The sequence below is a fragment of the Ambystoma mexicanum genome, chromosome 2p, assembly GCF_040938575.1.
Source record: "Ambystoma mexicanum isolate Mex_15411 chromosome 2p, UKY_AmexF1_1, whole genome shotgun sequence".
NCBI classification, from domain to species: domain Eukaryota; kingdom Metazoa; phylum Chordata; class Amphibia; order Caudata; family Ambystomatidae; genus Ambystoma; species Ambystoma mexicanum.
The window spans coordinates 1147998344-1148021114 of record NC_090923.1 but is presented as its reverse complement, the minus strand read 5'-3'; the positions used below and the strand labels follow the sequence as shown (position 1 = coordinate 1148021114).

Below are 22771 nucleotides of genomic sequence, written 5' to 3'. Positions count from 1 at the left end.
CGTGAAAATACTGCCGGTACACCTGTACCCAGTGCTCCAGATGGGATTTTGGAGTGAGAGTGTTTTACTCCCAATTTTTAGAATGAGAGAGTAAATCCAATTTCAAGAAAGTAAAAATTATTTTCCTTCTTCGCAAGAGAGTAAAAAGTGTCTGACAACTATATAATTTGTGCGTACAATTAAAACTTTGTTCAAAAACATCAGTGACAAAACCGCTGTATTTCAAAGTGGTTCTAAATAATGTATTGCACCTGTGGAACACATTTTCCCCACACAAGGACCTTGTAGATGCATAGTACCCAGCTTCATCTTCATGATACTTGGGTACAAACTCTGTTAAGCGTTACTACAGATGCCAGCTAGTTACATCGGGTGATTCATAAATCAAGTCCCTCACTCTACCAGCATCATTTCTCTGCCTCGCGGGCCTGCTGTTGCAGCCTGCCACTACCTGCTTGACAGCCACTCCATATTTTTGCTCCATCTCTCCTTCCCTTTGCTATTTTGTTTCCCCTCTTTCTCATTTTCTGATGTTATGCCTCCCACCCTCAAGTGTTACGATGCCACATTTTGCGGTCTGTCGCTCTGTCACTCTGCCTCTCCCATCTCTGCATTCTATTGTTGCTTTTTCCCTCCTATATCTTGCAGTAACAGGTGATATAACTCCTCCTCCTCTCTCGGTTGTGGTTGCTATTCCTTTTGAATATCTTTCTTGCACTGTCTCTTATGTTATTGGTCTGTTCTTCTCTGGTCTTGCTTGTCTATTTCCATCTCTCCCCACTTGCTGTTGATCTGTGTTTTATTTTACTGTCTCCAAATGTCTCTTTTGCTCTGCTTCTAGTCCTCATTCCTATTGTGTGTTTGTCCTATTACGAACTCTGTTTCCCTTCTCACTTTCTTTGTTGCCCTATCAAGTAGCTCATTGCTCTCTCTTCCTGTTGCTCGAATTCCTGTTTTGGATTGTCTAGTATGTTCTCTGTCCCTTTGTTCCCCGTCCCCGTCACACCTTTGATCTTCTGTATTGCTTAGGTTCAGAGTTGCTCTTCCTCTCCTGTTTTTCGGTTTGTCTTTTAACATAGCACCAATAAATATCAAAAAAGCTGAAAATGCCTTTTCTATTGAAAAGATCTAGTGCAGCTTTACTATTGGTGTCTCCTTTTTATATGTGTGCAAACCTTCTTTTGGCCATTAGGCTGGGAATTGTAGACTTAGAGGTTTGTCTGACCAGATGCATCACTTGCTTGAATGCAGATGCTTTACCAACACTGTATGCCAGGTAGGTGGAACCAGGGGGTTGGGCGCAAGGGTACTGGGCACCCAGACAGGGGCAAGTCCTTTCGAACACCGCCACAAGCGGGGGACAAAAAGAGCATGTGTTGGCCATTCAACACCAAATCATGTACCAGGACAATATGCACATTTAAACATGCAAGCTCTTTCTTCGGGTTGCCGGGACACCCTGAGCAGAGATGTAACAAAAAGACAAGGGCTAGGGAACACAAAAAGAATGAGTAACAGTCCCCCGCAGCAGACCCCCTTGTCCTCGCCAATCAAGGCAGATGTGCTCTGCTTGTGGGCTAATAAATACCTGAGGAACAGAAGGCAGAGGCATCATTATTGGCGGCAGAATTTGGCAGTCCTATGCACGTGCTCATACCCCTGTCAGTGCCAAAAAAAATCAATTTTCGGCATCAGGTAACAACGGGATACTGATGGAGAAAATAGCAAAAGAGAAGAGGATGGGGGTGATAGGCGGCTCATTAACGCACCCTGTCCTCTTCCTTTATCTGTCCCCAGGTGGGTATTGTGCCCAAGAAAGGAAAGTTCAGAATGATTCACAATTTGTCATTCCCAAAAGGGGCATCAGTGAACAACGTGATTGATGAAGAAGTATGCTCAGTGAGATACGCATCATTCGACAATGTCTGGGCCACTTACGGATGCTGGGAGAAGAGGCACTGCTTGCAAAAGCAGATATCGAGTCCACTTTCAGGTTACTACCGGTTCACCCTGATGACTACTGGTTACTTGGTTTTCAAGCAGGGGGAAAATGTTACCTTGATAAATGCATACCTATGGGATGCTCCATATCATGTTGTTATTTCGAAAACCTTCCGCTCGTTCTTAGAATGGGTCATGAAGTGGCGGTGGAAGGGGGCTAGAGTGGTACATTACTTAGATGACTTCCTGTTTTGGGATCCACCCCACTCTGGGCAGTGTTTGGGCATCCTACAGGTTTTCCAGGATATGGCAAAACAACTAGGGGTCCCATTGGAAGAGAGAAATACAGAGGGACCCGTCACCATGATCACCTTCTTGGGTATTGAGATTGACTCAGAGGGAATATGCCACCTCCCAGCAGGCTAGGTGGCCGAGTTCCAGGATTTAGTGCACATATGCTTGCAAGCAAGAAAAGTGATCTTGGCGGAGCTGCAGCGCTTGGTAGGGCAGCTGAACTTTGCTCTAAGGATCCTACCGATGGGGTCCCTCTTTTCATGCATCAATTTCAGGGGCAATGTCAGGGCTCACAAAGAAACACCACCATACAAGGTTGTCCACCTCCATCAAGGGAGATCTCAAGGTCTGGGATGATTTACTATCAGATTACAGTGGGATGCAAGTATGGCCAGAAAAGGCTCTCCCCAACGGAGGGATTGGGATCTAGACAAATGCCCCAGGAGTGTTGGTTTTGGGGCAATATGGGAAAACAAGCGGTGTGGTCAGCGGTGGCCAGAGGGCTGGTTCACCAGTGGACTGACTAGGAATGTGAGATTTCTGGAATTGTTCCCCGTTGTGGTGGTCCTAACTATTGGGAGCGAGGGCCAATGGGGAAAACATGTGATTTTCTGGTCAGACAGCATGTCGGTGGTCATGGCAAACAATCAAAGGGCATCTTCCCCCGTGGTACTTAGACTGCTGAAGCATATGTTATTGGTATGATTAAGGATGGGATGCATTTTCAGTCAAAGGATGTCCCTGGGGTGCTCATTAACGCTGCAGACACATTATCTCATTTTAAGATGAAGGCAGATGGTTAACGCAGGCAGAGATAAAGATGACTCCTTTTCCCGACAGACCACGGAGTTTTGGTGCCCCGGTTTAACACCCCTGATCGCTGGTTCGCTGGCTTTGAAGACAAAGGCAGCAGGGGAGTTGCTAGGTCTGGAAAAGACCCGGGCTAAGCTGATGTCGGAACTGTTGGGACTGGGGGCTATCTAGTCTTTTGGCTGTAGCTCCTGAGATTCTATCCGGGGCTACAACCAAAAGATCAGGGGCTATAGCCCCCTTAGCCCCCCCTAGCAACGCCCCTGAAAGGCAGCATATAAGAAAGCTCCAGACCTACAGGCAATTCTGCGTGTATAAGGGGAAGGCCGAGCTGTTTCACCGGGACACCTTGATTACTTTCCTTGGGCACTTGTGCGTCTCAGGCGCATCAGCGGGATGGCAAAAGGTAAAGTGGTAACCATTAGGTTTGTGGCTGGCATGCACGGGGTAGTGTCCTGTCCAACAATGTTGCTGTTATAAAGGTGCTAGCAGGATGGCACAGGCTGGGAGTCAGGAGACCCCTCGATCCCCAAAAACTGGAAAATATGGTATGGGCTCTGGGAAGGATATGTAGGGACGCCTATGAGGGGGCCCTGTTCTTGATCATTTTTGTCACAGTTTTCTTTGGGGTGTTCAGACTGGGAGAGATAGTGGGAGCCACTAGGACTGACCAGTGTCAGCACTGAGGGACTTTATCCCGGTTAGGGGAAACAGGGAGGGCCCTCTAGTCAGGCCCCTGGACGGGACTGGGGCCTCAAGCTTTCAGTTTAGGATGCCAAAAAAACCATTGAAGCAGCGGGCTTGGGGCAGAGGGGCTAGGGTTTGCACCACATTCACTCCAAATAGGTGCGGCTACCACAGCCACAAGGGATGGCCTCCAGGAGGGGGAAACCATGATGCTAGGGAGATGGAAATCAGGCGCCTACAAGGGCTACATGAGGCCACACTTGGCCTGTTAGTGGAAAAGGGGGCATTGCCCGGTAGGAGTGGAGGGGAGATGGGCACCCGTTCGCTTATGTAGTGTTGTTGGTGTAACAATGCCTGTACTTCACTTCACATGTCACTCTCTTCTGTTGTCTGTAGAGGAAGCCGCTGGTGCTAGTGGTCTGGATGATCGGTCACTCCGTCATAAGGCGGATGGAAAAAAAGAGTGAGGGAAGGCCATAGAGGACTCAGGCACACGGAGGCAGCAATACACTGGATTGGATAAGCGAGGTGCGTGACATTGTGACCAAACACAGGGCGGCGCATCTGCTGCCCGAGCCTGAAATTGGTGATACTCTACATAGGGGGAAACAACTTGGTGCCCATAGAGCGAAAAGAGCTGCGAGTGGCACTGGTCTCGCTTTTCGGATGGATGGGCAGGTTGTGCCCACAGTCTTTGATCGTTTGGTCACAAATCATCCCAATTGACAAGGTGGGGTTTGCTGGGCTCTGCAAGGCCCCTGAAAATGTCGGCAAGGAAACTGAACAATGTACTGGCCCAGTTGGCTAGGGACCAGCGTGACTACGGGTGGGTGCCAATGGTCTGGTGAGAGGGACTGAGAACTTGCATGACGGCATACATTTATCGAACCATGGAAGGGACTTATTATTTTATGGCACTGATGTGCACAACATGAACTGGGGGGGGAGGGGAGTACCCCCGACCGGTTGGTCAAAGGTCCTGTGGCAGGTGGGGGTGGACCATGTGGTCAGTTATTTACCCCTTCCGCGGAGGCCAGGTGGTCGGTGTGGTGCATTGGCGAGGGCATGGTCTGCCTCTCACTGAGTGTCTTCGGCCTGGCGGGGGTCCAACGTGGAGGGGGTAAAGGGGGTGTGTGGGTCCAGGAGGCGGAAGGTGTCGGACAAGAGAAGGGTGCCTCCTGATATCACCCCCCAACATAGGGTATGGCGGGGAGGTCTGCAGCTACACAGGTGGGAACTCACCGCTGTACATCACCCAGGCGGGGCGGAGTTAGAGGTTCCACCTGGACCACCTGTCACTCACAGGAACCAATGAGAAAATGTGTATATGAATCGATAGGAATCTATGATGATTATGCTTTAAACCTTTTTAGGGTCATGTTTATACTTGGTGTGTGATTCTTTTAGAAGTGTTAAATTAAAGGTGGCTGTATAGTTCCAAAAAGGATGGTGTCTGCGTAGTTTCTTCCGCTGTCTGGCACTGCCTGCCTGCTAAGCCCAGTATCTCTGGGACTGCAAGTAGACACTGTGCAGCTCATATTTGCCAAAAACGTTATTTGACGGCAGGTACCTGGTACATTTGCACTCAGCCAGGTCCCCGGTGTCAAATGTTCCTCATTTGCACAGCGTCATGCAAATGTGCAGGGCAAAAGGCGGTCTACAAGCCCTGTACTCCACTGTGCAAAGTGACAAAAAGCTGTCTGGCATGCCACGCAGCGTTTACTTTTAATTGTAGAGGCTGCATATCATGCTCATATGCCAGACTGCGCATACCATTACAATTAAACACTGCCAGAGAACATGCCGGGCAGCGCCTAATTGTAATTGTACAATGGATCCCGATGTGGTCCGCCTACTTTAAGCTGGTGCATAAAGTCGGCGGACGCCATAGGGATCTCCAGCATTTGCAGGGCATGGAAATCCATGCCAGCGCAAAATCCTGGAGCATTTGTATGGCAGAGAGGAAGGGCGGCAGTGGCAATGCAAGTTACATTCCGCCCCTCTTATCCCCCATACAAATGATTGAAAATTAGCTATGAAGACTTACACAAGACTTTTACGCCTTCCATTTACGCTACAGCTCATTGGACCATGAGCTTCTATGTCTCTGCATAAGGGAAGTACTGCTTAAAAGTAAGACTTTTCAAACGCATCGGGGGAAACAAAATTGCTAGACAGCCCAAACATACATTCTCATTCAAGACGTTGTGTCATGTCCCTGGAGTACAACCCAACCATTAAGACATCTAGAGACTGGGCTATTTCCGTGGCAGGCTGAATAAACAGCAGCTCTTTTGGAGAAAACATGGTATTTGCTCCATGGTGAGGGCCCCCATGTTTCCTTTGTGCGCTTCAAGCATGTGCTCAGATCAAATTATCAACGGTGGCCGCCATTGAACCGTCTGCCCCCCTACCCCCGACCCCCGTCCCGCAATTCAAACTGTTAAATTGCGCCTGGTCTGAGCTGGCACATCATCACTGGGCCCAATATGCCCCATTTGACAGATCCTGATCCCCTGCGGATCTACACGAGTAAATGCATATAGTGTTACTTCGTGTACACATTTTGGGTGCATGAGTGCAGTAATTATGCCTGTTGCTATGATATGATATGGCATTTGTAACACGCCTATACGCAAGTGTATCAAGGCACAACGAGGCAAGGAAGGAAGACCAGAGGGAGGACAGAGACAACGATCTTACTAGGTCAAGTGACATTGTGATTGCTCAAGTACAGGGGAGGGGGAAGTGCCAGGGGGAAGGGGAGGAGGTCGTGCTGTACATGGGATCAAAACAATAACAAGAAGTGCAGCCAGCAGGTGGCAGGTGCAAGGGTAAGTGTAGACAGCAGGTGTCCAAAAGTGCAGGTAGGGAGACTGTAGGGTTACTGATACAGACCCAAGTGCAACGGTTACCGGGATGCAGTCCGGGTGTGCAACTGTGTGGGTAGGGACCTGGGCCCAAAATCAGAGGGTAGCTAGGTGACCAGTGCAGTATCAGAGAGGAAATCAGCAGGGGAGAGGAAGAGAGAAGGCAGAAGCTAAGAGGAAGGTCTTGAGGTGCTTCCGGAACCGGAGATGGTTCTCCTAGAGTTTCAGAGAGGCAGGGAGACTGTTCCGGAGAGAGGCCCTCTGATACAGCCAGAGAAAGAGATCTACCACCAACTTGATGCTCGGAGAAGCAACTGACCCTGAGGGAGTTGGAGGTGGAGGAGTGAAGAGCTTGAGTAGAAATGTATTTATGAAGAGAGAGTTGGAGGTGTTGAGCACCCGGGCCCCAGAAGGCCTTGTGGACAATGCAGAGGGTCTTGAACCTAATCCTTGCAGTTACTGGGAGCCAATGCAGAGATTTAAGTGCTGGAGAGAAACGATCCCTGGGCTTGAGGCCAAGGACAAGTCTCACATTCCTGTTCTGGATGAGTTGCAGAGGGCGTAGAGTAGAAGCAGGCATATTTAGAAAGAGACTGTTGCAGTCGTCCAGCCTAGTCTAGCCACGTGGAATTTATGTGGAAAATCTAGACACCTTGGCAGTATGAATTTTCCTGGGTAAATAAATACAGAATTGGGAAACTCTTCATTGAAGCAGTGGGCCTTTCTTAGTAAATCTTTTAAACTTAAATCTTAAGGAGCTCATTTGCTAGCAAATACGTGTTTTCTAAGGAGTGCGTTTGGCTTTTAAAAACGGAATTAATCACGTCTTACTGTCCATGCAGGAAAAGACATCACTTTGCAAGGGATGATGTACTGAACACTTTTTGTTTTCAAATAAAGGACAATCTTCACATTGTATAGTGGATGTTTCTTACTACCTGTTTTTTTTAAAATAATTGGTGTTCTTTATTTTTGCGGCATTTCATAAATCTATTGTACTTCCAGATGATTTGTTTATAAAGTTAGAAATTAATAGAATTGTGTTGACATCAGTAGATGTGTTTTGGAACACTTTTGTTATTAAAATGGCATAATTACAGATGCTAGTTTGACACATTATGAGGACTGGGTCTCCCCTTATTGGCGATTCTGCACGCTGCTCCAACTGGCATTTACTGGAAGATGCTTGGGGATACCCCAGAGATCCAAGACAAACCGTGTTAAAACATTTTGGTGAATACGCGTAATGTTTTATTTAAAAAAAAAACTTTTATAAACGCCTTTGAGAATGTGCAAAGCTACATATGGGGTATGACTTTTGGTCTTAGTGTCAATAGATACGAGAGCAGTGCTTCCCCTGGGATTTACAATGGAGCTGTGAAGTCTTAGGGCTGGACACTTAAGTACTGACCCTTTACAGCTGGACAATAACACAGGGTCCCCTTAAAACCAGAGCCGGCAGTGGGCCGGATCCAGTAAAAAATGTCTCCCCGGATCGAGCTCCCCAATCCAGGGAAATCCATTAGCACGCCACATTTACTTTAGAATGTTTGCATTGTTTTGAGCTGTCCTGCGGCGCGTTTGCATTGCTTTACACTAAGCCATTTCGCCAGGATGTGGTAGTTAGGATCATGAGCAAGACACTTCCCCACAAGACCACCACTGCATCTGATCGGGACCCCCGAAAATCCCTTGTTAATATTGCACTGTACAGGAAGTATTTAAGTACAGCTTTTTAGGCTTAATATGTCTGCAACTTTTATACTTTGCTTACAACATTATGTGAAACAGGGCTATTTTCCAGGTTCATGATTAACCCTCTTAGGAGCTGAAAGGAAAATGTTTAAGGGGGGCTGAGAAAATGACTCTCACCCCGTCACATTATCCCCACCTCCCTTCTGGCCTGGTGGGATCTCCTGGTAAAAAAAAAAAATCTGTTTTCAGCACTGCTTAAAACTGGGCAGGAGAGCTGTAATTGCTTGTCATTAGAGGTCAGGGCTGGACATGAGCGCCAGGATCACCTGGCGTTGGAGGTAGCAGATACGAGGTCTGCCATTCATTAGTGTTGGTTATGATAGGTTATTTATAACGCACTTAATACCCAGAGGTTTCCAAGTGCTGACCTGGGGATCGAACCTGTGTTACTCCGAGCTGTCTTGCTTCCAAGACGAGCGCGTTGCCCCTAAGCTATCCTCACGAGACAGCGTTCTGGACTACAGTGACCCTTTAGGGCGATCACTTCAGGGGTGTTCTCTTCGGCTGGATAGGGGAGCTGAAACTCCTCAAGGCTGGGTAGAAGGTGGGGGGTCTCATATAGCTGGACACTATCAGTACCTCCAGTTTGATTCCTTTTGCCTGTGACTGCAGGAAACCAGCTCAGCGACAAGAGAGACTAATAGGCACAATCCTGGCTCTGCGTGATCCCAACATTGGCTGCATTTCAGGAGCCGAGCCGCCGCTAATGCCGGCCCAGAAGCAGAGTCTGCAATTTCTTCCAAGCTGGCTCCCGCATGGCAAACAACGCTGGCCATTTCATTTCTAGAATGTAGCTGCTGGCTGCCAGGAAGACTGCGGGCTGAGGGTTCACGTAAGGCCTTAAAGCACCGGGTGCTACCCACAGAGCCTCCCATTTGCCTCTATAAACATCCAGTGCGGTAAATGGACAAAATATACTGGGTAACCCCCCGACCACCCGCCACACTCGCTTCAGATGCACAGAGAGGGGCTAGCAGGGGGCAGATTGTCAGTGGTGTGGGCAGGACTGAGGGGCGGAGCTAGGTGTTGAATAATGTGGGTGCACTGAATATAGGATGCTGGCTGCTTTGCATAAAAACAAAGTGCATTTTGGGAACATAAGAATGACCACCAATTTATCAAACATGTCTGAAATAGTAATTCTAATGTACATTCCTTCTGAGTATGCAATGCACACTGGGTATGGTGCTCATTTCATCTGTCAGAATAGTCACGATGACAGTAAAATGTGTGTAAAGCATGAGACATGTCTTTCATTGATTGAGTTTGGGCTGTCCCGGTAGTAAAGGATGACCTTAAGAGGCAGTTTGTGAAGCCACATATTGCCGCTTGCTGCACGCATCGTGACTCCAAACGCACAACGTTCAGGAGACTAGTGGCAGTTCGGGGCAGAGAGCTTCCTCAACTTGGAGGGTGGTTTGGGCCTCAGGTCTACACGGAATGGCACTCCTGCAAGACAGTTTTTTACTGAGCTCGGCTCTGTCTTGTTCTGGCCCAATTCCTCCCCTGTAAAGGTCGCATATCCAGCATAGCGCACTCCTTGCATGTGTAGGGGATGGTTTGAAGCTGGTCTATCTTCCTCTCTCATTTTCTGTCCCAAAACCAGCAGGTTGTTAAAATGGCAGAGGTGCCGTTTACAGCTCAAATGTAACATAAGGACCAGTCTTTGCTCTGAACACACTGGGTTTTCGCTGAGAGCTCAAATAAATCATGGGTGCCCAGCTGTGGCCTGGGGCAATAAATGGGCCTGGGCACCCCAAAAAAGTGCCCCATTTTGTGACGTTTCCTGACAAACTGTGGGAGAGTGGAAAGTAGTGAATTGTAAAGCACATTGAGCTAGCAATGTTGATCAAAACAACCAGCTGCACGAGGCACTAAGTTTTCAAACTAGCTCCCCTTGGCCTTAGCTCACAGGCCCACACTGATTTGTCAGGCCAGCGCTTTGGACATTGCCATGTTGCCGTAGGGGCCAATCTGGGCGAGAAGTGTTTGTTGCTCTACAGCAGCTGTCCACACCTTGCATTCAACTCAGGAAATACTCCTCGGTCTGAGGTTGCTGTCTGGAAGTTACAAGGTCACACAGCAGCCCACATTAAAATTCTTACAATGCTATGCAATAACCATCAGCATGTTATGACAACAGTTTGCATGTGACCCACTATAACAGTACCAAACCAGTCTCCATCCCCCAATACTGGATGGATTTTCACCTGGCACAACATTACCAGCCTCCACATGCCCCTTTCTCTGTGTGCCTCTCACCTCGCCAGGGCATGCGATCTCTCAACCTCCGACAACTATCCCCCTATTGCCAGTGTGTTTGTATTATCAACCTCTCCAGTACCAACAGATTGCCACCCCCATACCTCCCCAATTACCTGGTCAACTCTTGAACACATTTCTTTCTAAATGCATTCTTAAGTACCAGGTCAGCCCCTCAAATGGCAAACGAACTGCCCTGACCATCTCTCTTATCTGGCGGGCTGTCCCTCATCTCCCTAATAGGAGGTAAGCTGGCCTGCTGTGGATGACGTGCATTATTCCCTCATCATGCCTCTACATTACCAGAACAGCATTATTTCATGATCAGCCTCTACATATGCCACCTCACCAACACCAGGACAGCCTGCACTAATCACACCCCTTGCACCAGATAGCTGCACCCCATTACACCCAGTTACCAGCCTCTGTGACCCTCCCTCCTGCCCATTACGAGGTTCGCTGCCACCCTCTGCTGGCCTCCATGCGCACGCTGGCTTTGTGAGCACCAACCCCTTGCTTCGATACCAGCCCATGGGTTTGCTGGTCCTCCGTAGCACCAGGCCACTAGCCTGCCGGTATCTAGCCACCATGGCTTCCAACGCCCCAAACTAGTACTAGGCCAACTGAGCTTCCACCGCCAGCTGCATTATCAGCCTCCGTACCTCCACCTCTATAGACCTTCTCAACTGCCCTATTACCCACCTCTATGCTTCCCACCATCCCAGTACCAATTACTGCCCACATTACCAGCATTCTATTCTATTCTATTGTATTCTATTCTCCTTGAATTCAATTGATATTTTATTTCTATCTCGCTCGTACACAAGTGTTTCAGAGCGCGACATTGCAAGCTTACGATCGACTCAGTCTTGAAATTAGGGGGTCTTTTTTCCAAATCATTTTACAGAACTGTTGGAAATGTATCAACTGGAGGTGGCTGGGTGTAAAGATAGAATTGGTGAGGTGACAAGCTATTCGAGCAGATAACATGGAGATCAAAGTGATCAGATGGGTTTGATATGATAGGTTATTTATAACCCTGATTAATACCCAGAGGTTTCTAAGCACGGACCCGGGGATCAAACCTGTGGTGCTCCATGTCGTCTTGCTTCCAAGGCGAGCATGTTGCCCCCGAGCTATCCTCCCAAGACTCTTTTGGTACTTGGGGAGAAAAACAATCTGATTTCTTGAAATACTTTCCGTTTCAGAGGGAGAAATGGGGTGGGTACCATTAGTTAGACTCCCTCGAGTCTAGGGGTTCTAGTTATTTCAAATTAGACAAAGGAGAATTGGCCTAACCGCCAATGAGAGACTTTGTACAAAATAAGAAGAACCTATGTTATTGTTATAATAATTCGCAGAGATTTGGTTTATACCGGTTCGTTCAATGGAATTGTTGGGTGAAAGCTGCACAGAAATCAATCAGGAAGACAACCACGAACCCGAGGAGGCTTGAGATGTCTGCCAGAACCGGCAACTTTAGCAGGCCTCGTTTCACCCCATTACCAGCATAATCCCCAACTTCCACACAACCTCAAATCACCCAGTCCACTGTCATCAGGCCGCATGCAGCACCACAGGCGTGCCACGACCACCCCGGAGCACTACCAACACCAGGCTATGAATCACCACTTCCTCCATCATCCCACCCTCCATGTACCATCCCCTTCCCTGGTGCCCTTCCCCTATTACCAGCAACCTCATAGCCCCAAGCAATAGTCAGTTACATGCCTTTATATCGAGATATTATATAAAGAATGATTATATATCGAAACTTTTAGAACTAAAAATGTTATAGTGAATGGACTTTTGTGGGGGTGGGGCGAACCCTGCTTTTCGACCCCTAAAAACCCACCTCACCCGTTTCCCAAAAATATTTAACCCTTTACCCCCAACCCTAAAGGCATTCATTATACAATTTTCTGATATAAAATATTTGATATATGTTCTTTCAATGTAAAATGTTCCAATATAAACACTGCATACCGTAACAGCCCCCCTCCATCCCCAGTCTATCGCTGTGTCCTCAGCTGGGCGGTTTACCAGAATCTGTCAAGCTAAGCTGGAGGCAGGGCCAACTCTGGGGCGCCCCATTCATAGTGTACACGCTCTCACCCAGGTCCCTTTCTGTGTGTACGGGAAACGATACGGTGCGTGACAGCGCTCCCGTGTAGTCTGCACTAGTGCTGTGCACGAGGGGCTGGCCAGCAGCATCCCTTGCAGTCTGCTCTGGCAAGAGGAAGTCACTCAACATCATCCCTAGCGCCCTGCACTGGGAGCAAGAAGTCGCTCTCCAGCATCCCTCGCGCCTGTCCTGGAAACCGAGGCAGACTTCATGCTGCAATACTAAAATGCACCGGGTGGGCCCTAGAGCACTGCTCTGGGAGGGGAGGTGGGGGGGGGGGGGGGCTGGTTAACAGCAGCTATACCTGATTGCTCTGGAAACGGGGGTGGGGGCAGCGAGCATCTTGTCTCCCTGTACAAGATATGCTATACCACCTCTTCCCCGTGCACATGTCTCCTGGGGGGCCACGCGCGCACATGCTGCGGCCAGTTCCTGTGTGTCTGCGGTTGGGGGGCACGCTTTGAGCGACTGGGGAGCAGATCTCATTCCACGCACGGGGGTGGGGGGGGGAGGTTGGAAGGAGCCCGTCCGCGTTGCTTCACACAGGCAGGCTACGTAAGGGCCAGCCTGAGACAATACAAACGAAACTCTCCCGTAACCCGCCACGCCCCTGACCAATAACATTCCGAAGGGAAGTGGGGGGACATTGAGTTTGGTCTTCTCTCTGCAATGGAGTCAGCGGCCTGTGCAAATGTTGACTACGTCACTTGTCCAGGTGCTTCTGAACGGAGGTGCGTGACTTGACCCATGGAGGAGACCCATGTGCAGATACTGACGTGCGAGGTTCTTCTCGGCGCTCTTGATGAGGGAATGCCACCGAACCTCCCAAAACAGCGCGGGCCAGGCCTCAGGGCGCTAAGTCACTTGGATTGGCTTCTGGTGCCCAGGCATGTCAGTGTAATGACCTGACCATGGCACACATGATGCTAGCACAGGTGACGGCTCCCAATGCGCAATGAGTCTGGTATCCACACAACAACTCAACGCAGACCACACACCTCGGACACAGAAATCAGTGCTGGGCTCAGAGACAGGTGTGAAAAGAAGGCTCATTCCAAGCCCAGGATGCTGCAATCAGCCTGAATGACACCCAGGAGACATGCCATTCGCCCTTCCTCTCAGAGGCTGAGGAAAGCCTTGCACATTAAGAAAAAACAGCAGACAAGACAGACACGTGTGTGCTCGTCTCTTGCGGGAGGGAGTCCCAGGACACGTGGTGCTATACACAAATGAAATCCAGAAATGACAATAAGATCACTACTTGATGGAGTGGGTGCAGTGGAGACCAGTCCGGCTACTGAGCAAGAGGGCCGGGGTTTATAGTAGGGCTGCATGACAGAAGGGACGGAGGAGTGGCCCTCGGTGGGGCAGCCGCAGCACAGATGAAGAGAAGTAGAGAAGTTGTGAAGCCATGGCAGAAATGATGAAAAGGCCGCCCTCCATGCCTGCCGTGAGGATGGCAAGTGGGGTGAGAATGGAAAAAGCTGGAACAAAGACATGGTAGTCGTTGGGGAGAGGGAGCATAAAAAGAGGACCATAGGCGGCAGCGATGATGAAGTGATGGCTCACGGTATTGGCGGTAAAGTTGAAGAAACGGTCATTGGTGGGGCCAGCAAGGAAGAAGAGATGGTCATTGGTGCAGACAAGAGGAATTAAGATGAGACAGTGCCTGGAGAGAGGGGGGATGAAGGGTTGGCCTTCCCATGAGCAGATGGTCCACAATGGGTGCAGCAAGATGAAGAGAAGGCCATTGGTGGATGTAAAAAGGATGAAGTGATGGTCTCTGGAGGGTGATGATGGGGGAGCATGCAGGGTGTAAACTACATGGGCAGGCATTGCTTATGTGCTCTGATATCTCACCAGTGACGGAGTTTTTGCTGCAAGAGGTTCGGAGTCTTGTCCGACGTGCAGTGAAGGCACCACATGGCTGCTCTTTGGATCGGCGTCTAATCAAAAGCTCCAATGCCCAACTTGATCGTCCTCATGGTCCACCTAGCTCTCTTCCTGCTGACCACCCTGACATTGAGGCGCCTGTAAGCCTGCAACTCAACTTTCTACTGCCTGTCCTTGTCTTCCTTGAGGGCTTGGTGTCACCCCCCACATCGCGGCATCATCCATGGGTATTGCGATAGCTTGGCCTTTCCGTGGGCACCTTGATGGCTCGCTGCTCCAGCCCATTAGCCGCCTTCACCCTTGGCGCCTTGAACTCTGTGGATTGTCCCTCCCTGAACATTCCTTGCGTTACTTAGACCAATCAATGGCTGCTAAAAGTGCCTACCACTACAGGTACTCAGTAGTGTCTCTTGTTGAACACCCACCACATTTTCTACTGCAGCTCTGTGCTATTCTGCTGAACGTCCATAATGCCCTCTCAAGGCCCCTAGACTGCCTCTTACATACGGGCGCCTTTGAGGAGGCCCCTGATGACCACAAAAACCATGATCTGCTCACCCAGGGATGAGGCAACGCTACCTGCCTTAGGCCCCCCGTCGCTCCAACCTGTGCATCCGTAGGACATTCTACCCCCGCTTTACCAGCTGCCCCACCTTGGGGTGACCTCGTTTATAGAACCTCGAGTTATCCACTTTCCCAACCCACGTGCCATCCCTAGTACCAGCGGCACTAACCTTTTGGTCGGCCACGCCTCTTTATCGGCACGGCAAGTGCCTGCTATTACAGATGTGTCGGCTACCAAGGGCACTTCAAGTGTCTTCTACCAAAAGTGGGACAGCCAACAGGGACACCGCCGCTGCCATCTGGCAGCACCACAGCAACGCCTACGCATCTCTAGCGCCTGCGAGCCCGGCTGCGTGCACTTCTTGGCGGCTCCCGCGGCTGCTGCTAATCTCGGAGCCTCATTGAGACCCTCTGCCAGCTTCCCCGGGGTCTGCGCTCCTCCCGCCCGCTCACTCTTCCCGGCGGCTGCCTCCTATTCCCACTCCTCTCCCAGGCATTCATTCCCGTCCCAGCTCTCCTGTTCTCGATGTCCCTTCCCAGACCCCGATGCTTGGAAGGGTCGGTGGCCCCCGAGTGCCGGCGCAGGTGTCCGCAGGCTCCCCCAGTGGCGGCGTTCCGCTCGGGGCTGCCCTGGTCTCTCTCTCTCTCCCCCTGGCCCGGTCCGGTCTGGTCCTCCCTCGGCCTGGAGCATCCGCTGCTGCCACTGCGTACACAGGAGAGGGGAGGGGGCGACGCGGGGAGGAGGGCGATGGGTGGAGAGAAGCAGAAAAGTAGGAGGGAAGAGGAGGGGAGGCGAGGAAGCGGGCGGGAAGGGAAAGACGGCTGGGAAAGGAGAAAAGGAGGACGAGGGGTAGAGGAGGAAATGCCATGGGTTGGGTGGAGTAGATAGGAAAGGAGGAGCGAGAAGGATTAGGGAGAGGAGGGGACCGCGAAGCCCCCCGATGAGGAGCCAGTTAAAACTCAAGAATGAAAGGCAGGCCCCACAGACACGGGGGAAAAACAACCATCTTATGACCCACACGAATTCTGAAACGAGAGGCCCAGGCAGAGCTGGAGCCATACCGCCATAATACAAGGAATCCTGGGCGCTGCGAGGCGGCCACTGCCCGGTACCCCGACATGAGGGTCCAAGTGCTAAGGGCCCCATTGGTAAAGATAGGGAGGTGTGTGGGGCGCCGGCCTTGGCCTAAACTCGCATAAGTGCACATGTCAACAGAGACAACTTCTCTATAAAGACGTTTAAACCCAAGGAGCATTGAGGCTGGCAAAGAACAAAAACAGCCCAGGAGCCGAACTGGGTTCCTTCCCATACACCACACACAGGACACGGCTTCCCCCTGACACTGACCAACACGCACGAAAAGCATGGAGAAATACAGCCACGTTTTCATCTTAGAAAAGAAAACACTTCTGGATTCAACTTGACACCTAAGACTAAGGGCCCGATTCTTGGAATTATTTGCAGGTTCAAAGTGACTTTGCATTGCTGACACAAACCTTGATTCATGAGACTGTGCAAAGTGTATTTTTGCAGTGCAAAGTCGGTGCAGATTTCATTTTGTACTGCAAAAATGACTTTGCACTGCAAAAATACACTTTGCATAGTTCCATGAATCAGGGTTTGTGTCGGCAGTGCAAAGTCTCTTTTCAGCAATGCAAAGTCACTTTGAACCGTGCAAAAAATTCCATGAATGATATATGATAAGATATGGCATTTATAACGCGCCTATACCCAAGTGTATCGGGCCCTAAGCATCAAATGTGCTTGCAGGGATATCATTTCACCAAAATGCCAGGGTTAGCGGAAGTTACATCATATGACCTTTGACCTCTAATGACATCACGGTGTGATAATGTCATTTGACCCGACCCCAAAGTGACATCACGGGAAGCAGTGGAACACAACTTTTAACCCTTGAGAAAACAGGAAGTGGCATCACATAGCATTGTTCCTAAGCACACTACGATAAATATGGTTACAATATTAGAATTGGAGCGTGTAGATCCTTCCTCTCACTAGCCAGCTGCATCACCCTAGCTAAGGCTCTTATCCTATCAACACTGGACTACTGCAATGGACTGTACTTAAGAGCTAACAAATACATCATCAACAAGCTACAGATACTGCAAAATAATGCACTCAGAACAGCCCTGAATCTCCCCATCAGAGAGCACATATCCAATGCTAGGAGAAACCATCGCTGGCTGAAAATTAGCGACAGGATCTCCTCAAAACGGTGTCATTAACATTCAAATGCCTCAATAACGCTGCCCGGCTTACCTAAAGGAAAGAATAAACAGGAAAACCTCTATACGACCCTCTAGGACATCTAATTCCTACTGCCTTCAAATACCCAAATTCAGACTTAAAAAACAGGAGGCAACAGCTTCCCAGTAAAAGCGGCAGGTCTGGTGCAAAGTTGGCCAAATGTTAAGCCTGCATGGATCTTATTTTCAGGCTTCAGAGGTTGGCAAAATACAACCCATTGGGAGGGTTCATAACTGTGTATTAAAGAATTTAGAGTAGCGCAGGAAAAGCAGCACACTCGCACGGCATCCCATACTCTGGGCACTTGTTACCTCCTACATGCAGACAAACATCCTGAACAGCATGCCATGGAGATAGGACAGAAAGACACATTACAACAAAGCATACATTGTGGCACAATGACATCAAGGGCCACTTTATGTGCTATGGTCAAACATTTCTACACTGTACACAAGCATTTAGGCACAAGGATTTTGTCAAGTGATTGAGGACACCGAGATGGAATGTCTTGTGATGATCATAACAGAGACGACGGCAGAAAAAAACATGCTATACTGCAACTTGCGAAAAGCAAAAGACATAGGCTGAAATGGATGCTTATTGTATTCTAAATACATTTTGGAGGTTTTTGTCTGCATTGTGAATTTGAGGTGTTTAAGAACAGACTAAATCCGTCTAGTAATTATTGTATAGAATTCCAGAAAGACACATTATTTTTTATTCCTATTCTTTCTTATTTAGAGTCACTGCTCAAAGTGTTACACTTGTGGAACCCCCTGTTTTATTTAAAAAAAGAAGCCTGAACAAGAAATCCAGCCCCGCTAGAAACAAATAGCCACATGGCATTGGCCACAGCACAGGAGCTTCAATTTAAACAAACAAACCCCCCCAAAAAAGTTGTAATTCTTTTTTTAGGGGTAGCTAAGGAGACCACAGGAGTAGCAAGGGAGACCTCAGGGGTTGCAGGTGTGACCCCTGGCAACCCCCAAATGACGTCCCAGTGTGCTTGTAAGGCTTTACCACTCAAGGGCCCAACAGCGCAACTAGACCCCCCTCACCCTCTCCATACCCCTCCGATCCCCACCCAAGGTGTTCTTCTATACACTGCTGCTCGAGGCTCCTTAGGATCGAGGGGGGCTATGTCCAATATTTCGGTTAAGACTTATTGTTCATTTATTAACGTAATAAAAACGTCATCAAGAAATGGGGCCCAGGGATACAGTTTCTATGGTCCACATTTGAACTGTATTTTCTTAAGCTGTCTGACTGAGAGTTTTCCCTCCCACTTCCACTGAGTCCCAGATACATTAGTGTTGGTGCACACCGCGTGCCAGTGCAATATTCCGGTTGGTCCGCAAACAGTACCAACATACAAAAGGGAAAGTATTGGCTCTGGTGTTCACCTCCTGTGAACATTCCATGCCAAATCTTTCACTGCTAGTGTGCAACCTATACTGTCAAATGCATTAGTGGTAGTGTGCAACTTGTGTCAACCTACTGTTAAGATTGCTTTACTTTTAGTGTGCAACTCTGTGGAGTGGATCGCCACTCACCAGTGCTTAATTTGTAAGAAAATAAGTGCCAGGGCCCAAATATTTTCTAGCACGCTTGTGACACCACGCGCGGGCAGGGTCCCACCATTGCTGCCACCACCCACAGCTGCACCCCGCAGTGTCGACACATGTGCGGTTAAACTACAGCTTGCACTTTCTCTTTGGGGTTGATGGATGCTCTGGTTATCATTACTTCATAATCAATGTGAGACAATAAGTGCCAGGCAAACACCCCCACAAATGAAGCACTATGTACAGCACGTGTGAACATGCTCTACAGAATGTCTGACTTCTGCTCATGAACAAGCCATGCCAATTTATACAACCAGCTTCAACTGCTGTCTATCCTCCACTTCCGCCTGGCTCAACCTCCAAACCAGGGATGGCACCAAATCAACAGGCGTCATGCCCCCCCCCTAAAATAATCGCATATACTAGGCAGTAACTGATTGTTAAGGATGCAAGTCGCCTCCAAGCTTCAATATCCATCACATGCACTGGAATAATGTCCTCAGAATTACTGGGTGAAGGGAAATGACATCGGACACCATTTAACCCAGAGCGGATTTAACAGCAAGTGATTTACACAACTATTGACACCGATGACATCACAGGGCTGGACTGGCCTATATGGACCTCTGGAGATTTCCCAGTAGGCCTCTGCACTCTGGGCCACTTTTGTGTGGTATTTCCACATTTTCCCATAGGAAAAGGGCTGAAAATATGTAATATGGGGCTACTTTGAAAATTATTTCCAGAACCACTTTTGGTACCCAGTCCACCCCTGCATCTCACGGCTTTTGACCTTGATGTTAGTGACACCATCGCAATGGGTAGTAACAAAAAAAAAATGTGAAACATTTGTGTAACACCTTTAAAATCACACCACAGTCAATAAAAAGGCAAATTGAGTTGTTAGCCATCTGTTCGATCTCCAAGCTGACTGACCAATATGCCTGGATTCTGGCATCATATCATATGCCAGGCGTTGCATACAATACTTTATAGAGCCATCATGCGCCAGAAGTCTGCTTAATAAGGCAGGGCGCTGCCACTATAGGCCACAGGTCTTAACACTATGTTGGAATGCTGCCATTAAAAACTTTGCTTCTGCTCAATATGTCTTGGTGTTGCCACTATATGTCACTGATCTGCCTAATATGTCTGGTTGATGTCATTATAGGTCTAGATGCTGCCATCAGATGACAGTGGTGTGGCCCAATGTGGCCATATGATGCAAGTCATGTTAGGTGCTCACTGCAAAATGATTTCTTACTTTTCTATGGACATACGATCTGGCACAAATTGCATTCCTGGCGCACTTTGCATACTGAAACAATGCAAATTGCACGCACACAACTCATATCGTCCATGTGGTCAATTATTGGGGATGGTTGTGTCATGGGGTTTTCAGTGAGTTTGTGGATGTAAATGGTGTGTTTCCTGAAGTATACACCCACTTAGCTGTAACAGAACATACTCACAAAAGGTTATTACTATCTCCAAAAACCTGTCTCATGTTGCTTAATTTGCAACGGGATGTTTTTAGTTTAAAACATGGTGTGAGAAGAGGGTCAGTTTGAATTTGAACCCCGCGTGGGACAGGTATGCTCACACATGGATCTCGAGCCGGTTCAGCTTAGACACCCAAGCTACCCAGATGATGCCCACTGAGGCCGAAACATGTCTGGGGATGCTTGTGGTCTCGTGCAGAAGGGATGTGACCAAGCAGTTCATACTGGAATGCCCCTCTTGGGGTGGGACCAAGCCTGATTTGCATATGGCCTTTCACTTCCTGTAATGGCTTGGCGGCCTGAAAAACGATGGTCTGGAGGGTTGCCCAGAGTAATTGCCAGTAATTAATATTCGTTAATAACCTTCCAGCCATCAACTTTCACATTTACATTTTCAATGAGGACTAACACTTGAGTGTGATATGCGGAGAAAGTGAAAATGTGTCAACGGAAAATATTTTGCAGTATTAGCAAAAAAAAATTTCCTTGAGTAATACAATTTTCTGTTTCACCGAGACAACCACTCAAACAGGCGTTTGTTGCACTTATTTTTTTAATTGGGTGCAAATTACACTTTCCTGTCACCTTTTATGAATACCATCTTCAGGTGAATGTTGTAAGGAGAGGTTGCCATAACTTAGACCAGGTGTAAATTATGCCAAGAACAGAATTCTTTGTGAATTGGCCCCTAATGCTATGGACAGCTGATGCTTTCTGGGAGTTTTTTTTTTTAAAACAAATGTAACCCTCCCTCACAAAGCTTTTTCAGGCAGAATATCTTATATGCTAGCGTCCTGAAAAAACTTGCCTTGGAGCAGACATTACATGCCTGGGCTTGTTCCAATTTGCCAAAGAGCTGCTCACTTTTCCTGTGCACCGTTAGAGCGCATGGAAACTGCCCCTGGTTGGTAGCAGTGCACGTTATAAATCAACATAACATAAGTAAAATTGCGATGCTATGATCATTCTTGATCTCTTATTTATTTATTTGTAATTCCTATATAGCGCTACTCGCCCGTGGGCCTCAAAGCGCACAATGACCCAATGAGGCTCAAAGCTGACGCTCCATGTCAAAGAGAAGGTTGGGAGACCAGCACTTGATCCTGATGCAGTCCAGGGTGCAATGTGCGCAACCACTTGCACCGTGCCATCTCTCTCTGCAGGAGCAGGGGGAGGGGTGGATTCAAAGTCCGGTGCTGGCGGGCCATCTCTCCCCTGTACCCTGTTCTTCAGGACATGGACACTGCAGCAGCATTGTCTGGGGTGAGAGTACCGGAATACACGTTCCCACACTTTACACCTCTCAAGGGACCCCGGAAGCTAAAAGGAAAATGCTGGGGAGTTTTGGTAGAATTAAACATGGGAATTACCACAGGGAGGAGAAGAGGTTTGTCACAAGCACTTAACTTGCTCTCTTACTGTGAGTGATAACACGATGCCCACCCTAGCAGTGAATCTATTTAGGGGGCTTTGTGCAGCGCCGTGTGCAGTTTTTATCACTACAAAGGGCTCAGGATTAGGATGGAGGTGATGGGGAGGGCACGGAGGGGTGTAAGGATGGTAACGTAAGAGATAGGAAAAGGATGCACAACATTCATAGTCTAATGGTCCGACTACCAACCAGTGCACGAGTGAGTCTTCTCCATCCTCTAATGTGGGGGTGAAAGAACTCCAGGGGCGATTGATGGTGGGCTCTGGGAGTCATTAGGTGCTAGAGGAAAATGTGTTCTGTGTTCCTATGATCAGTGCTGGAAATGGAAAAAATGTAAAGGGGATCCCACAAGGGCCGGGGTCAGGGTGGAGTTTGGAGGAGGGGCAGAGGTCCGAGGGGGTCGAGTTCCGAGTGGGGCAGAGCTGGCAGTTAGACTCCGCTCAAAGAAAATGTTCCAAATAATACTTTTTAAATGGTGCAATTTCTTTCATGCTGCTTCTTTCCAAACTCCACAATGTAGATCCATTCCTCTTTAAATCACTTCCATGGCAGTGGTGCACCCAAAGTACTGTTGGTAAAACAGTGATTTCTAGTACATTAAGGGATCCATAGACACACTCTACAGTAGAAGGATACCAGGGTAGCTCAGCAGGTTGAGAGACCGTTGCTGAGATGTTATATATTCAAAACTGGTTGTTAATGGTATGACTTTTTGCAATTCTTCATAAAAGAAGCAAGTGCTATAAAATGTGTTTGGCCAGGGGATGGGTTGGGTTGGGCTGGTTGCTTGCTTATATTCAGG

General features: G+C 48.6%; 1 protein-coding gene across 6 annotated transcripts in view; it reads right to left on the bottom strand.

The window, feature by feature from the left end:
* Positions 1 to 22771, bottom strand: part of IQSEC2 (IQ motif and Sec7 domain ArfGEF 2) — a 1791459-nt gene that overhangs the window by 618446 nt on the left and 1150242 nt on the right. Inside the window, exon 1 of one of the 6 annotated variants that reach the window (XM_069645247.1) lies at positions 14605 to 16035. The exons of the other annotated variants lie outside the window; for them this stretch is intronic. Coding sequence (XP_069501348.1) covers positions 14605 to 14669 — 65 coding nt within the window. The 5' untranslated portion in view covers positions 14670 to 16035. Of the gene's footprint in view, positions 1 to 14604; positions 16036 to 22771 lie in introns of those variants that run through there. 6 annotated transcript variants of the gene reach the window in all.